General features: G+C 39.5%; 1 protein-coding gene across 5 annotated transcripts in view; it reads left to right on the plus strand.

The window, feature by feature from the left end:
• Nucleotides 1-17760, plus strand: part of atp8b3 (ATPase phospholipid transporting 8B3) — a 63112-nt gene that overhangs the window by 23849 nt on the left and 21503 nt on the right. For 4 of the 5 annotated variants that reach the window (XM_034216297.1, XM_034216293.1, XM_034216294.1 and 1 more), the window contains exons 6-27: nucleotides 1479-1577; nucleotides 2203-2264; nucleotides 3015-3087; nucleotides 3259-3329; nucleotides 3657-3748; nucleotides 3863-4021; nucleotides 5015-5103; nucleotides 5497-5690; nucleotides 5787-5995; nucleotides 9666-9697; nucleotides 10211-10367; nucleotides 10737-10925; nucleotides 11034-11146; nucleotides 12540-12707; nucleotides 13211-13322; nucleotides 13423-13498; nucleotides 13577-13700; nucleotides 14652-14838; nucleotides 15152-15375; nucleotides 15478-15561; nucleotides 15906-16130; nucleotides 17026-17164. In XM_034216297.1, coding sequence (XP_034072188.1) covers nucleotides 1479-1577; nucleotides 2203-2264; nucleotides 3015-3087; nucleotides 3259-3329; nucleotides 3657-3748; nucleotides 3863-4021; nucleotides 5015-5103; nucleotides 5497-5690; nucleotides 5787-5995; nucleotides 9666-9697; nucleotides 10211-10367; nucleotides 10737-10925; nucleotides 11034-11146; nucleotides 12540-12707; nucleotides 13211-13322; nucleotides 13423-13498; nucleotides 13577-13700; nucleotides 14652-14838; nucleotides 15152-15375; nucleotides 15478-15561; nucleotides 15906-16130; nucleotides 17026-17164 — 2878 coding nt within the window. The remainder of the gene's footprint in view (nucleotides 1-1478; nucleotides 1578-2202; nucleotides 2265-3014; nucleotides 3088-3258; nucleotides 3330-3656; nucleotides 3749-3862; nucleotides 4022-5014; nucleotides 5104-5496; nucleotides 5691-5786; nucleotides 5996-9665; nucleotides 9698-10210; nucleotides 10368-10736; nucleotides 10926-11033; nucleotides 11147-12539; nucleotides 12708-13210; nucleotides 13323-13422; nucleotides 13499-13576; nucleotides 13701-14651; nucleotides 14839-15151; nucleotides 15376-15477; nucleotides 15562-15905; nucleotides 16131-17025; nucleotides 17165-17760) is intronic. The other variant, XM_034216298.1, reaches the window with a different exon arrangement.

Raw genomic sequence — 17760 nt, forward strand, 5'->3', positions numbered from 1 at the left:
TTATTTTGTGTGTTTTGTATTTCTTCTCAATGTATGATCTGTTTGATCCTGTAAAGCACTTTGAATTGCATTACTGTATGAATTGTGCTATACAAATCAATGGCCTTGCCTTGCCTAGTACCTGGAGGGGGTGATTCCCGTACTGTAATTTAAAGGAGGGTAAGAAATTAGCCTCTGAAACAGGATGTCATGCTTTTCAAACACTTAACTTAAATTTGCCTAGTGTAGTTTGACAGAAATCCTCTAAATTCAAGGTCTGCTTTTGACTGTTTAGTCTATTGTGTGCGTATGGTTCATACTAGGGGTGCACCGAATGGGAAATTCTTGGCCGAAACCGATACCGAAAATAGGAAACAGTTGGCCGAAAACCAAAGGCCGAAAATGATTAATAGAAATATATATATATATATATATATATATATATATATATAATGTATACATATATATATATATATATATATATATATATATATATATAATGTATACATTTTTTACCAATGTTGTTCTGATTATGGAAATAGACATGATTATGGCAAAACTTAACTTAAATAATAATCACTATTATGGGTCCATAAAACATTTATTCAGCACTTTTGAATGCATACAGTACATTTATATATGTCATGTATTATTGCTAAAAAACATGATATCGCAGTCTTAGTGTCGCCAACTTGTTTCTAATATGCAAAGACAACAAATGCGTCTATGATGTATTTTCGATCAGACGAGATCTCTCCCCCGTCTGTGTGCGAGGGGGCGGGGCAGTTTACACACACGCAGCTGCTACATGCAGCGGAGCACACTGCAGAGATGGCGGAGAGAACGCGCTCCGAGGTGTGGTTAAACTTTACCCGTCTCGATGTGGAGAATACTTGTTACCATAAGTGCAATAAGAGTTTAGCATGTAAGCATGAGCAATTTGTCTAAACATTTAGCAAAAGTGCACCGCATGCAGACGGAGGAATGTACCGGGTTCGACTGTCTTTCTAGCAGCTCTGTAGCCCCATCCACGAGTAACGTTTCCACGTCAGGTGTTATGTATGCTAGCAGCAACACACGGAGTTAACTACATGATACAAACATGGGTTAATGATTAGAGGAAACTGAGTTATTTAGTTTGTTAAAATTTCAGCTATTCTGTTTACAGTCTATCATCAGATTATTTAATACGATTTGTTAAAGGCTCAGGGCAATCTCGATGACAAAGGTCAATGTTCCCCCCCTGTGAGCCAGCCGCGAGCATGGTCGCCGCGTCTTTATTACGTCATCACAACAACACGTTAGGTTACCAACGTAAGCCTGTTCTGACATTCGGTGATATTTTTTCAGTGCTAAAACCCTTTCGGCCGAAAGGGCCTTTTTAACCATTTTCGGCCGATAATTTTCGGTGGCCGAATATTCGGTGCATCCCTAGTTCATACAGTATGTGCGACTCCTTTCCCTTCTGTGTTTTCCCCATGCTTGTGTGTGGTTTCCAGTGTGTCCCTGTCATCTCCTCCATACCTTTCTACATCACCATCTTCCCGCTTCTCATCGTCCTGTCAGTGAGAGGGCTGAAAGACCTTGCCAACGACATGGTAAGACCACCAATCACTCCGTAGTAACCCTTTCTCTCCTGCTGGGTGGAGTGTAAGGAGGGGGAATATCCCCCTCGTGATGAATCCACCCACCCTCACTCACACAATTGCAAGATCTTAAAACGCAAATATACGACCGGCCTCACTCATGCATTTATGCACCTGGCACTTAAGAATGTGCACACTCTTCCCTCTCCTTCATTGTCCGCATTGACTCCTTGTCCTCTCCTCATTGACAAAACCAGTCATCCCAGTAGCATTAATTTTCTCTCCCATCATTAAAGCTTTTCCTTTTAAATGCAGGCGTGATGTTTTGCATGGAGAATTCTCTGGTTAAGTGCATCACTGAGTTACGGTCGTTAACAGCTCTGGGTGAAACGCTTGCTTGACCCCTCTCTATTGACTAATCATTTAGTGGAGGGTGTAAATCTCCCAGCTGGTGTCACTGTAGAGCCCCGTAATGGCGTTTCTCCTTTCTCCTCTCTCCTGTTCAACCTTTCACGGCCACCCTCATTCCCTCTCACACGCTCCCTGTCAATCTCTCTTTTTCTCCATCTGTGTCTCACTTCTCTATCTCCTTCTCTCATTATCTTTTTGGGTCTCACTCTGTCCATCTGTGGTCCAGGCGAGGAGGCGCAGCGACTCTGAGATTAACTCCCGACCCTGTGACGTACTCGACTCCCAGAGGTGAGGACAAAGACGATGTGTTATTCTCTCAGGACTTCCAGTTTGAAACGGCCCTCTAATGAACCTCTAATGAAGTGTGAATGAGTGAATCCCTATATGGTCCTGCTGTGCATTAGAGCAGGGCCAGAACATTTTCCACACTTATTGGAAGACATGAACTATGACCAACCTCTTGATGACATCTTCTCCCCTCTTCAGGGATACTGTTGCCTCGGTTTATTCCCTGAGAGTGTTACCCTCCTCTTGGGGATTCAGACATCACTTAAAAAAAACGTGTACACTACCCTTAAAAGTGTGGTTAATGCTTGAGAGCTGCAAAGAAGAGAATATTTTGTTGTTTCTAGTAACGGATAATACGTTTTTCAGATTAGATGTACTTTATTGATCTTGCAATTCATATAATAATAAGACTTGAATGTATATTATTTTAATTAAAGGCCTGCACAGACCATGTTTTGCTACACTGTAAACGTGTAAAGTACTGGTAAAGTCACATATGTAAAGAGTTTACTTATCGTATGCGTTTTTTAACAATAATATAACATACTAATATTTATAATAAAATGGCATCCATTTGGGTTAGGGTGATTTAAAATGTGATAGTGTATTTTGGTTACACTTCTGTCTGTTAATTTGTGTTGTATGTATTCATGGTAGCATTGTAGATTTGTGAACAGCAAATTATATAAAAATAAAAGAGCTTGTTTTGTTTGTTCCCCATTTGCTCCTTCCTCATCTGTTCTGCCTCAGTTTCAGCAGAGCGCAGTGGAAGGATGTGTGTGTGGGAGATGTGCTGCGGATCCACAAAGACCAAGTCATCCCTGTGAGATTTCTAAATGATGAAACATTAAATTAACAGAAATATAAGATTTCATGAATAAATTGTTAACCTACCCTTTAGGTGGCATATTTTATAACTTTAAGTGAGAAATGTCGGCATTAGAGCTGCTAAACTTTTAAATGATAAATCTCTCTTTTCTCTCTTTCCTCGCAGGCTGACCTTCTCCTCCTGTGTAGTTCTGAACCTCACAGTCTCTGTTATGTAGAGACGGCAGATATCGACGGGTAAGAAACTCTTTCTGCTCTTTTTATTAAGCTTATTCTGTAGAAAATGAAGGATTTAATTCATCATGTAATGATAACATGCATGTTTTTATGTAGTCACTTTATGATAAATATAGACGTTTTAGTAGTAATATATAAAAAAACAAAACAAATGGATACTACTTTTTGTTACAAGTTTAAAACGGAAGTGCTTTAAGGTTTATTTCAGAGTAAAGACATTTCCACATTTTCATCTATGCGTGTAATTGCATACTCCCTTAGCTTCTCATCATTATCTCTTGTACTCAACTATTAAGTGTTAATACAACTTTTATTTTCTTCATTCAGAGAGAGTAATCTCAAGTTCAGGCAGGCTCTCAGTGCTACACACAACCAGCTGACCTCCCACCCCTCAGAGGAGACCCTTGCTGCCTTTGATGGTGAATAAATGTTTGCCATTAAGGAAAATCTCATTTAAAACTAGACGAGTAAACTTCTTTAAGACTTGCATTACTTGTCTTAAGAAAGAACGCATTCAACTTTGAATTTTCCAGGTGTCGTTCTCTGCGAGGAGCCAAACAATCGCCTGTACACCTTCAGAGGCCAGATGCACTGGCGAGGAGAGAGTCTTCTGCTGGACAACGAGCACATCCTCCTGAGGGGAACCGTCCTACGCAACACAGAGTTCGCCTACGGCTTGACCATATACACTGGTACTCGAAGCAAAAACTTATTTAGTTTGGAAAAAAGAATATGAACATATATTTCTGTGGAATGAGTCAGTTAACGGAAAGATTGTATCTCCCTTTAGCAAATGGTTAGTAGAAACTGCCCAACTGGTCTGTTGAGTCTAAACTAGGAAGCAGACAGGAGGAAGAGAAACCCTGAGACGTGGCATTATGCCTCATAGAGGTGTTTGATAACAGAGATAACACTATTACAATATGTGCTGTGTCCATGCCACCTATCCTAATTTCCCCTTCTACTGTGGCCTCCACTTGTTTCAATGACAAATTGTAATATGTGGAATGCATTATACTGCTAATTATGGACAGTACTTAACTCTTGCCGCTGTGTCTTAAATGTGGGTCTGTTAACGTCGGGCAGATAACCGGCTGCTTCTGTCTTTTAAGTGATCATTGATCGGATATTACTGGACCATGCAGAGGTGTCATGGATGACCCTTTCAGTTCGGGTGGAGCAGATCAATAGATCAAATTCTTCCAGAGATGGGGCTTATGTCATTCATCAGAGACTGTCTATCGGTGTGACCCCAGTTCAGCCTGATTATAACTCTTTACCCTCCTCACACACACACTTGACACAGCCTACTTTAAATTATGCATGATCAAGGTTGAAGTATTGTTGTTATAGGAAGTTTGTCCCTGAAATTTTTTGAAGACATGGCACACACATTTGTCATTTTAACTTTCAGTAGTCTGAGAGTTGGAGACAACATCACTGGAAAACATAATGTGATATCATATTTTATTGATCTTTGCAAGGGAAATTCTCTCTCCCCGCTGACCCTCTCCACAGCCGGGTCAGACACCCCGGAACTGGTAGAAACTCAGCTTCATGCTCAAGGGCACGTCGGAGGATGCTCACTGACACGAGGGCTTGAACTTTCACCCTCTGGCTGCACAGCGGTCTCCGAACTTGCTCGGACCAGCGATAGCATCTAAGAGTTTCTGCTCCGCACACAGGCGCAGACAGCAAGATCCTGAGGAACTGCGGGAAACTGAGAGTGAAGAGGACTCGGATGGAGAGAGTTTTTAACCAAGTGGTGATCGGGGTGAGTGGGCAAAGGGCATGTGGGGTGACGAGCACGAGATATCTTGTGACTTTAAGATACACACACACACACTATTCTAAACTGTTTGTGTGTGTCTGGAACTCAAGACTTACTGTTTTTAGTAGGGAGGCAGACAGTGTCCAACATTTTAAGAGTGTGTTGAAGACCTTGCTTTTTAATAAAGCCTATATTTAGTAAGAGTTTTTCCTCCGGAGTCCTACATTTTATTGTATTTTTACTGTCTTTGTTTTATTTTATGTCGATTTAAATGCTTTTGTATTTCACGTTCTATCATGTCTTTTATAATATTTTTGACATTTTAATTATCTTTTAAAACCTCTATGTTTGTTAATCTGTAAAGCCTATACAAATAAAGTTGAATTTGATGTGTAGATCGTCCTGTCCGTGCTGCTGGCAGCTCTGCTCCTTGCCATCGGCGCCGGCGTATTTTCCAGCTGGGCCATGAGCCACACAGGGCCTACTTCTGCTCTGGTGATTAACGGCAACCCCGTCTACACTGGGTTCCTCATCTTCTGGAGCTACATCATCCTGCTCAGCCCGACAATGCCCATTGTGCTCTACATCTCGTTAGTTCCATCTAAGATGATTCACTCTAGCAGGGTTGATACAGCTGTGTTTACTGTCTGACTGTGTGTATGTGTCCTCCATGTGTGTGTTCACAGGTTTGAGGTGATCCACACGGTCCACAGCCTGTTTATCGGCTGGGATATGGAGATGTATTGGCAGCAGGCCAACAAACCGGCCCAGGCCAGGAACACTTCACTGAACGAGGAGCTCGGCCAAGTGGGATACCTGCTGAGTGACAAGACTGGGACACTGACCCAGAACCGTCTGCTCTTCAGACAGTGCTGCATAGCTGGGGAGGTCTATGGTAAAACATGTTTTAACTAGCTAGTATTTTTATATTTGACTGATTTGGGTAAAATGTCAGATTTTCATGACATGACTTTCCAAAAGAAATCCCAATAGCAACATTGTCGCAATGTCTATAAAGACTTTTAAAAATAATGCACAGAAATGTATATTTCACTTTGTTTAATGTGTGTTTTATCACAAAGGAAATACACTTAACATATGAGTGAAGGAAGGCAGAGTAAGTGTGTAACAAAAATTATAAAAAAAGAAAATAATTGGATGTGCTGCATTATTTACTAATAAATTATCATATCTGTTGGAAGATAACATCAACTCCAGCACTTTTACTTATTACAAAACAAAGCATATATTTGACCTTACGCTGCATGGCTAGCTCTAAATTAAAATTCAAACCACTCAACCACTAAAATGATTTGAAAGATGAGTTTGACATGCTATCCTTAACCTCTTAAGCCCGAGGGTCCCCCCAGTGGACCCCTCCCACCGTTTTTTACGAGACTGTCTCAGGGCTTCTTAACATTTATGAAACTATTAATGTTCCATACCCTTTTAACAGTAAGAAACTCAGCTAACTGACAATATGAACAATTTGTAGCTAAAAGAAACACAAGAGTAATACCAAGCCTTTGAATTAGCATGGAGCGAAAAAATGCTAACTAATGCTAACGGACTTTTGCACAGCACTCACGGTAGAAATGCCCTTATTACTTATCGTAACTGGGTCATTCTACAGAAAAGGTGGAAGTGCTGTCACTTACTTTTGCAGACACCAAAATACATGACGTTGACCTAATACTCACATTCATTATATATGTTGAATAAATAGAGATTGTCTTTGCAATAGTACTAAATAAAATATAAATAAAAAATGGTTTTATACGTAAATTGCAATTTATTTAAAATGTCAAGTTCAAGGAACTGCCTTGTCACTTTGATCATACATGGAAGTGGAGCCTATAGTTTTAATTTAAAAGATTTTATTTTCAATAAATAAATCTAATTTACATAACATTACAAGCATTACATATAACACTGAAATGGTAACAAAAAACGCAAATTATTATTAATAATATCAAATAAATGTCAGTCACCCAAAATTACGTCATTGGTGTTACTGCTACACAAAACGCTTTTATTTTTGAAATAATGTACTGTCTCTGAAGTGCCTCCTGTAACAAGAGATCATTTGAGGCAGTGCAGTGGACAAAGACATGAGGAAAGTCAGATACTTCTTACTTTGTTTGTTAAAGGTGTCATTTTATCTTCAAATGTTACATGCGTCTTTCAAGTCTGTCATTAGTGTTACTCATTGCATTGCCCTAGGGGTGAACATTTGAATGGGAAAATGTATTATATTGAAGAGTTAAATGATTTTGATATTGACTGAAGCCATATTTGGTCTGACACATTGCAGCCATTTTGTTAAAATGGTAGTGTTTTCTCCAAATTGTCACTGGTGTTACGTCACTGGTGTTACTCTTCTTCCTTTATCGTTTTAATGCCATTGAAGACCAGTTTAGACCAGACAAAGAGGAAGGTAAGCCATGTTAGCCTAGCGCATGTTAGTACCTAGCGCCACTTGTTTTGATGTACGTTTTTGTTGATAACGTCGCAAGTTTGTATCTTTCAGTGTTGGGGTGGGCACCGTTAGATTCTGTGTCTTTACGATCATAAACGATGTGTTGGATGTGCAGCTAGGATAAGTAATAAGGGAGCTAGGAGTGAGTTTCGGTGCAGTAATAGGTTAGCATTTTTCGCTCGGGGCTAATTCAGAGGCTCACTGTTAGCATTGTGTGTTTTTTTGTTTTTTTTAAATGAAAAAGATCAGTTAAATGAGTTTTTTCCCATTATATGGATATAAAATATTCATAGTTTATTAAATATTAAGGTTCCTTAGACGTTGTTTCCTGCAAATGACGCGATTTCGGAACCGGGTCCGTGGGGCCTAAGAGGATAACGGAGTATGTTTTTTTATTTTTTTCACAACAGGTGTATTTGGATGGAATGAATACCTATAGTGATAATTCAAAGTAATAAAATGATTTTTACAGTGAAAAAGGTCAAATGGAACTGATGGTTCCCAAATTACCCAGAGGTGAGTTTTTCTAAACCTCTCTAAAAAGGTCACATTTCACTTGTTTTGCATCAATCTTGATAAAGGGTACTTATTATATGTTATAGTTTGGATTCCTAAAGCTTTTAGTCTACTAACCCATCATTCAAGGGTGGTTTTCACTATAAGTAATGGGGGGTTTTTAGGCGGACATTAGAATTTACATGTTTTTACTATGTTCCATCTGAATTTACTTTAAAATAAAAACATCTATATTGATTCTGACACTTCTACATCCATCTCACAGATGTAACCTTGCTTTGAGAGAAAAGATTATTAATTTACCCCTTTTTAGAAGTGAAGATATAGTCTGTGTTGTGTTAGTGGCATTTTTGAGCCTGAAACCTGAAAAACAGGCCCCTGAGGCAAAAAATAAGTTACAATTATTCATGGGAACTACAGAGCCCAGGAGGTGTGGTCGCTCCTACGGGGCATCGGGTTAGACTTCAATGTAGAATATGTCTCAATCATGTATTGTATTCTGGATGAGGGGATGGACAATAAACACAGGGACCTTTTTCAGCTGGTAATTTGTATCACATGTATGAAAATCTGGAAAACAAGGTGCAAAATGGTACTAAATCAGACGATCATAAACAGTGGTGAAACAAATACTTACTGAACTAAGGAGAAGAAAAACCCTGGACAAATCCCAGACTCAGCCATGGGACGTTTTGAGTCTGTGACCGAACTGAGTCTCATTGGAATATAAACGTGCTCTCTTTATGTTATTTATATATGTATTCATTGTGTTTTATGTGTATTATTAATGTAACTTGTGTATATCATGTACTGACCAAATAATATAAAATAAAGTTTTCTAAAGAAAAATTTTTTTAAACAGACTCAGGGCTTAAGAGGTTGTTAAACAACCTTGTCACATGAGTGCAGTAGTCATGTTGACTCTAAAGTTAAGACAAATATGAGAATTATTTCTCCCATTTTGAAAACAGCTTCACATTAGAACTCATTCATAATATTAATCAGATATCCTTGCAAAGAACAAAGTGAACAATAGTTGAATAAAATCTCAGAAAAAAGGACAGATGGTGACCACCCCTATCCATTAGTATATAGTGTAATTATTGAGATTATAGAGTAAACTTGTTCACACTAACTAATCTTTAAGATGACACAATAATAATGACACACTATTCATATTTATGTTGATTTCACTTTGTAAAAAAAAAAAATAAATCCAGTCTTTGTCCAAATTCATGTTTAGAGCAGATTGCATCCTGTTATTTGACAAAGTAATTTGCTTCCTTAACAATTTATGTAACAGAGTTTGATAATGACCCCAGAGACAAGTTCCCTCGCTGACTTTCAGTGGAGCAAAGACTTCCTCAAGAGACCCAACAGGAGACACTAAACAAACAGCGACTGATGAATGGTTAACCCCGACTCTCCTCAGTGAAAACAAAACTAGTTCAAACCTTGTCAGAATCATATCACACCATATGTACGTGCCACTACCTGGTTCAGCCGTCATTATTTATTCAAAATGCTTTTTGTTGGTCAATAAATAAAATAAAATGATCTTCTTTTACAGGTGATGCATCAAGCAAGGCAGAAGACACAGAGGTACCATAGCACTGCTCTCAAATCTGGGTCTTTGAATCGTTTTCATTTCAACCCGCTGCAAAGATTGCATGTTCTTTCCTCCTTTTTGTAGTATATCTTCTGTTAAATAAGTGCCTGTTTTTCCGTCATCATTTCTGTAACCATTTGGCCATGAGACTGTCTTCATGTTAGCCACAGTTGCAACACTGTATAATATTAAGCTTTGTTTACAGGTTGCAGCTCAAAGCTGCTTCAACAATATAGCACACAACACAAAATACACAGAAAGCCTATTCAGGTCAAATATAAAAACGTATCGGAACACATATACTATAGCATACTGTATGTAATGTCAAATAGGCAAGAAAATAAATATAATAACCAAAAAGTTCACACAACAGATAACCTACTCAGTATACGTAATAGAGATATAAGACAACATTAATAATAAGATAAGAATAATAAGACTTGTAGACTAATAATGTCAGTGCAGATTAACCTTGGATGCACCATCTTCCTTCTGTATGTCTACAGCCCATGGACCTGAGCTGGAATCCCTTCTCCTGCGGGGGTTTGTTCATGTCGGCTCCCAGCCTGGTGCAGAAGCTCAGAGGACAGCAGTGTGCAATCAGCTGCCAGTTCCTCAGAGCGCTGTCTGTCTGCCACACTGTCATGGCCGAGTGGAAAGAAGGTTGTTTCTGTGTGAAAGTATCAGTTTTTACTGTGATCCAGATCAAAGTAGCTCAGTTCTCATCCTACATCTGAGAAAAGTGCTAAACCTCAGGTTATACCTCAGACAGCGCTGGTTTATTATTTGATGAGATTCTCAGCGTGTGATTCATGTTTCCACTGTTTGTTTTGTATTGACCTGATGGGGGTGCTACAATTAAAAGCCAAAGAACCTGTATGTGAACTTCGACGCACTGCTTTTCAAATGTTGAAATAAGAACTTGAAAGGATGCTCACATTGATTCTACATCCCCATCGCTGGTTTGACCTGATAATAACATAATATTCCTTGCAGACATCATGTTTACATCCACCTTGTGTGTTCCTCCAGAGGCTCCAGTTTACCAGTCTGCGTCCCCGGATGAGGAAGCTCTCGTTGGGGCAGCGAGGGAGCTGGGCTGGGTCTTTCTCTCCAGGACACGAGATGTTATCGTTGTCTCCGAGCTGGGTGTCACTCGCGAGTATCGGCTGCTCGCTCTGCTGGACTTCACCAGTCACAGAAGACGCATGTCAGTACTTGGTGAGAGCAGCACTCGTAATACACACTTCAATCTTACAATCTTTTATAATTTACAAGTTCAACTTCTTTTTAAATAAATTATACATACTGTTATTTGTTTTCTCTCAGTGCGGGAGCCTGAGGGTGGGTTAAAGCTGTACTGTAAAGGGGCCGACCTAGTGATCCTGGAGAGACTGCAGAAGGACTGTCTGCATCAGGAAAGGACTGAACGAGCCCTGGAGGTGAGCTGGAGTTTCTACTAAATGTGTGCCGTTATTGAGCATACTACTATTTTTATGACACTCTGCTAGTATCTTTGGTCTCCATGGCAGTATTAAGAAGTTACAAAATTACACAATCTTGGCAATGTGCTAAGCATGTTAACATGTGTTGAATATCTCAATACGCTAACAGCTAAGGTTTTCCTTGTGGTAGTGCTGTATGAAAAGTCAGAGAATCAAAGTTATATGTCAGGGTGATATTAATGTGCTAAATTTCACGGACCTTAATATAGAGAATTCACTGCAAACTCAAATAAAATAAATGTCAAGTTCACTCATATAGCACATTTCAACAAAAACTCAAATCTGTGCTTTACACAAAACATTACAATCAAGAGTAAGCAACAGGGAACAGTTTATAAAAGCTAATTTAAATACAATCATTTAGGAGACAAGTGATGTACAAATAAAACAAACAAAAATACAATGACACAGGTATGAGAACCAATTAATACTAGAAACTATAGATGGGCTAAAGGAAAAGTCAGAAAATGAAGTCATTAGGGTGTTTTTGACTGCATCTGGAAAGTCTCTACAAAGGTATTTAAAATGTGCAAGGTGTTGATCCAAATAGTCATTTGTCAAACAAATCGATGTTTAGATTGTCTTTTGTATGATTATCTGTATGGGTCATATTGTACTGAAGGCACAATATCTTCCATCAATTCTATTAGCTTTGACACACTGCATGGATCATCTCAGAGTAGTTCAAAGTTCTTGATCAATAGAGTCTGAAGAACTTATCAGGCCAGCGATCTCCTGCTGAGAGTAGTGGAGTACAAATACTTGGTTACTGTACTTAAGTACATTTGTCTGGTATCGGTACTTTACTCCACTACTTATTTTTCTGATTACTTTTTACTTTCACTTCTTACATTTTGAACACAAATACCTTTACTTTCTACTTCTTACATTTTCAACACAGGCTCGTTACTTTAGTTTGAATGTGTGTTTGGTGGCGTGATCATTATTATTTAGAGCCATTACGTGCCTATTGATTTGAACACGATCCGTGTATCCATCATTTCCTGGTCTTCTCTAAAGAAGAGGGACCAATGAGAACTTTGTCATGTTGCCATTGTTCAGCATCGAAACATTCATTAGCTAACAATCACATTATTGTTCTATTAATATAAAGGGAGGTCAGGTACTCTTTAAAACAGCTGCTAGTTATGGGTACTTTTTACTTAAGTACATTTCGAAGACCTCTTTACTTTTTCTTGAGTAAAGAAGTTTAGTCAGTACTTCTACTTTTGAAACACGAGTATCTGTACTTCTACTTGAGTAAAGGATGTGTGTACTTTTGCCATCTCTGGAACCTGTAATAATAACGTGTGAACTCGTCTCCTGTCAGCTGTTTTCCCAGGCCTGTCTGAGGACTTTGTGTGTTGCGGTTCGATCTGTTCCCGAGGCATCATGGGAGCAGTGGAGTAAAACTCTGGATAAATCTGCAACCATGGTTACCTCTGACCGCGACGCACTGCTGGAAAAGCTTTATGATCAGATGGAGATAGATCTGCAGGTGGGCTCCTCCTCGGTGGGATCTTTCATGTACATGTCACAGGATATCTTTAAATCAAGCCTGTCATTATTTATTTCTTCCCTTTTTCTTTTCCCGGAATCCCGAAAAGAGGCCCTATTATGCTTGTTTGCGTTTTCCCTTTCCTGTAGTGTGCTTTTAGGTTTTTGTGCATGTAATAATCTGTAAAGACTCAAATCCAAGCAAGAGTTGCGCTCAACATTCTGTTTCCATAGCAACACATTGACACTGTCCAACTGTTACTGTGTTAGTGTGACAGTAAAACATCCCAGAATAGGCAAATAAGAGGATTGCTAGCGTTTAACCACATACAAATGATGTCCTTAGAGCCTATTACTGCAGAAACGTTACTTTTCAAAGCAAATAATGTGCATTTTCCATGTTATCAACCTTATAATATTTGTTTTTATCCTTTTCTTGCTACGTAAAAAAGCCAATATCCTTCAGGAATGCTTAAAGATCATTTGTACTCTTATGGTTCGTAGCTTATTGGGGTGACAGCGATAGAGGACAGACTTCAAGAAGGCGTTCCTGAGACTATTGCTCTGCTTCAACAGGCTGGACTTAAAGTATGGGTACTTACTGGGGACAAAAAAGGTATCGTGTCTTACTGTAGAATCATTTGAAGTGGCACCGCTTTTTTTACACTTCATGTCTCACTGTGGTTTCTGTCTTTCCTGCCCCTTCGTTCTTCTAGAGACTGCAGTGAATATCGGATATGCTTGCAAGTTACTGGATCCTGATACCAGATTACTGGAATGGCAGGAGCTCAGGTTAGCAGAAATACACAAACACACACATGCACACACTCACACCAGCTCATTGATCTTTGTATGTTTTTGCCCCTGCAGACAGATACTCCAGTCCCCAGACCCAGGGGTCACTTTCTTCAAGGCCAGGCAGACAGAGCTGTGGGCTGTAGACAAGCAGGCGGCTGAAGCGAAGACTGCTTTGGTGCTCACTGGACCTGAGCTGGTAAACACTGGACATACAGGATATAGGTTACACATTTATATGATGAATAACTGTCATCATATAGTTTGCCGAAGATTTGGTTGTGTTTGAAATTGCCTATTAACCTTCCTTTCACTCTTTGTTAAAGTACCCGTGTAATGGCTTTCAACTGTGCTTTAAAGGCCGATGGTTTAAATAATTAACCTCTTGATTCAATTATTACAAATGTCGGTGAGGTACTTCAAGGACATTTTAAGGGGCAAAGAACAGGAGCCTAAATATATAATGTACTATTAAAAAAAACATATTTAACACTAAAATATTTATTAATTCAAACATGCTTAAAAATTCTGAGAGTGTAAGAGTTAATGTTGATTTGGTTTAGTGATGAACAATTTTCATTCAACTGTACCTCGAACAAGAAATGTGATGTCATGTGATACAGAATTATATCATTACAGGTCAACATTTGTTGTGAATTTACTGTTAGAAAAATATCACTCGTCACCGGCTTGAGCTTCAATATGAGGATACATGTATTTATTATCCTTGCAAGAATGGAAGTAGTCATCACACACAGGGCTGCATGGGACAAAGTAGTTCCCCGAATAGTGTCCTTGACATGCTTATATACAAGAGAGTGTGTTACGGTCACAAGATGGAAGAATACCGGTTCAAAGCAGTATTCTGGCCACAGTTCAGATTAGCTAAGGCCTGCGTAAGCAATAAACATGAGTCATATGGCTATCTCTCTAGGGGCTGAATCATCATGTCAATCGTTGTCACATAGCTATCGTATGCCTAAAACAGTGTGTCCTGACGCTCTTCTAGGTAATCATACATCCGGTTACGTACACAGCTACGTAGGGCCTTTGTTATCATGCGCTACACTGATATTAGAAGAGTATATTCAGTATTTTCCCAACAGTAACTATGACCTAATCTGAGCTGTTTGATGGTGTTGTTTTCCAGACAGAGTTTGACCAGAGGCCTGAGTGGGGGGCTACGTTCATGAGGCTGGCGGAGCAGTGTCAGTCGGTGCTCTGCTGTCGCGTGACACCCGGACAGAAAGCTGACATCGTCTCATTGGTCAGGAAACACACCCGCTCCGTCACCATGTCCATCGGGGACGGTGCCAATGACGTGAACATGATCAAGAGTAAGTCAGGTTAAACTCACAATAGCGTCGCTTGAAAGTGGATACAAAGTCAATTTAAGACAGCTTCTGGCAGACCACAAAGCTTACGCATGCTCAAAGAAGATTCTATCAAATTAACCAAACTTTAACCAGGATTAATATTACAGTTGTGGTTTGAAATTATCCAGATTTGTAATGAAATAAGTACACAACTAAACAATACTATATAGATCTACTTGACTCTTAACACCCTGTCCCTGTGTGCTTTCTGCTTTGATGTTCTTACATGTTCTTCCTCTTTTTCAATGCCTTTTCTGACTGTTGCCATCCCCAGCGGCTCATGTCGGCGTGGGCCTTGCAGGAGTGGAGGGGGGTCAGGCCGTGCAGAACGCAGACTTTGCTTTGTCCCAGTTCAGATTTCTGCAGCGGCTGCTCCTGGTCCACGGCCGCTGGTCCTACAGGCGCATTTCCTTCTTCTTGCGCTACTTCTTGTTTAAGACCTGTGGCTTTGCTCTGGTGCACATATGGTTTGGTTTCTTCAACGGCTTCAGTGCTCAGGTTAGCTATACATGGATGAGACTGAATGTTACATAATGAACTGAACTCAAATATGGAGATAATCATCCTGCATTAACTCCACCATCTATTCTTCTCTTGCAGTCTCTATATGAGACATGGTTCATTTTTCTCTACAGCGTCTTCTACACATCATTCCCAGTTATGTGTTTGGCCTTCTTTGAACAGGTGAGACAGTTAAGGAGATGCATATTTGTATGTATTCAATGATCATATTTTAATTTTTAAAAACAGGAAATGTCCAAGGAACATTTCAGGCAAAAATTCAAGTCTAATGGGATCAATATTTCATGTTGATATTCTAAAGTCATAAATATGCAGATACATGTTACGGTGAACACCATAAACAAAAGCTGTTAGGGCCACTATGAATTGGTTGTTCTTTTGTTTTATTTATTCTTTTGTATTTCAATTGGTTCAGAAATGATTAGAATTGTGATTGTAATATTGGAAATCATTGAAATACCTCAAATGTAATTCATAATGCTTCATCCTCCCTCTTTCTGTTGTAGGATGTGAACGCAGAGAGCAGCCTGAAGTGGCCGGAGCTGTACCGGTCGGGACAGAGACAGGAGCTCTCCAGCCCTCTCATTCTCATCTCATCGCTCCTCTATGCAGTCTACTCTTCTCTCGTCTTCTTCTTCATCCCTTTTGGAGTTTTTCACAACACAGCTTATGACTTCCAGACCATGGCAGTGACTGTCGCCATGGCAGCAACGTTCACTGCCAACGTTGAGGTAATGATCACATTTTGTATAGATGCAAGTGAACCACAGGAAGATTTAATCATAATTTAAAACATGTTATAAAACAATATATTGTGAAAACACAGGGGGAATGCTATTAAATATTATTATTATTATTGCACAATCCACCATCTTTGCACCCTCAATGACATTACATATTATGTGAAATTGGATGTTTTTTAGTTCATATGCAATAAATACATCTTTCTCTACGGAGCTTTTTCTCCATTTTACATTTAAATGCAGTAAAACACAAGATGGTGTCTGTGTATTAAACATTATAAACTGTATTACATACACACAAATATTTATTTGTGGCTGACTAATATTCTCTTTTAAGTCTAATTTGATCAAATTTAGAAAAGAGAACTTAATTGATATATTTGTTCATTTAGAAATTATGGAATCTACTTTTTTAACTTCAGCTGCAGTTGCCAAAATTGAGAAGAATTATAATGACAATTAAATGATGAAATTGTGATGAATGATCAATTGCTTAGTCCGTGAACTCATGAGAAAACGAAGCTTTATTCAAAGTTGGGGTAGGCAACTTTGGAGAAAACAGACAGAGTAGTCCTTCGTCCTTCAGGCCTACATTCAAAGCAACAAACACTTGAACACGCATTGCCAACTGCTGCTGGAAGACAGTTTCGCACGTGTTGGGTGCAGGAGCACTGTATCCAACTACCATAGATTATAGGCATACACATATTTGTTACGATACAACAGCTTGGTTTGGGAACCTTAAATACAGAAGCAGGCTGGGGAAGTTTCCGAATGTGGTGGTCATTAGAGATATCTTACGGCTAGTTGGGGACTCTTTGGGGACAGAGTGTGAGGAGGAAGGCTGTATATCAAGATGACAATATTTCTGTTTGTGTTTTAGATTTCTCTGGTCACCAGATACTGGACCAGGTTGAACGTGGCAGCGGTGTGTGTCTCTGTGGTGTTGTTCTTCATCTGTTCCAGGATCACCCAGAGCACCCGTCTGTTTAAAGCTTCACCCGTGGACTATTTCTTTCTCGGTACACTTCTACTCATCTCACCGCAAGCTTACTCTATTCATTTCTGTCACTTGAGCGATGTTACTCCAGACTGTGTTTTTTTGTTACACCCATTACAGCATGAACTTCTGCACTCTTGGGGTCTGTGAAGCTGACCGTTGAGCGGCCCAGACCAAGCAAGGAGGCAGAGGCAGAACGTCCAAAAATATAACCCAACGTGGGCATTTATTAAAATATGAACACATTACACACAGCCTCAATCCTGCTGCTGCTGTTCACGTGAGCCCAGCCTGCAGCCACCAGGATCTCACACACACACACTCCCTTTTTCTAACAGACAGGGAAACAGAGCCTAAATACCCACACACACTAATCAGCAACTAGACACAGGTGAGGGGGGAGGAGACAACACAGGGCACCAGGTGCACACTATCCTTTAATAAATACTATCTCAATAATTAGTATTTAAAATGTGCAAATATGCCATACCAAACGGTACTGTGCAATCACGCTAATAAAGTGCAAAACTGTTCACTAAAGTGCTGAGTTACCAGGCCCGAAGCCATCAGTTCACAGTGACGAAGTTACCTTCGTCACATTTCCTTACCCCTCTCCCC

The sequence above is a fragment of the Gymnodraco acuticeps genome, unplaced genomic scaffold, assembly GCF_902827175.1.
Source record: "Gymnodraco acuticeps unplaced genomic scaffold, fGymAcu1.1, whole genome shotgun sequence".
NCBI lineage: Eukaryota > Metazoa > Chordata > Actinopteri > Perciformes > Bathydraconidae > Gymnodraco > Gymnodraco acuticeps.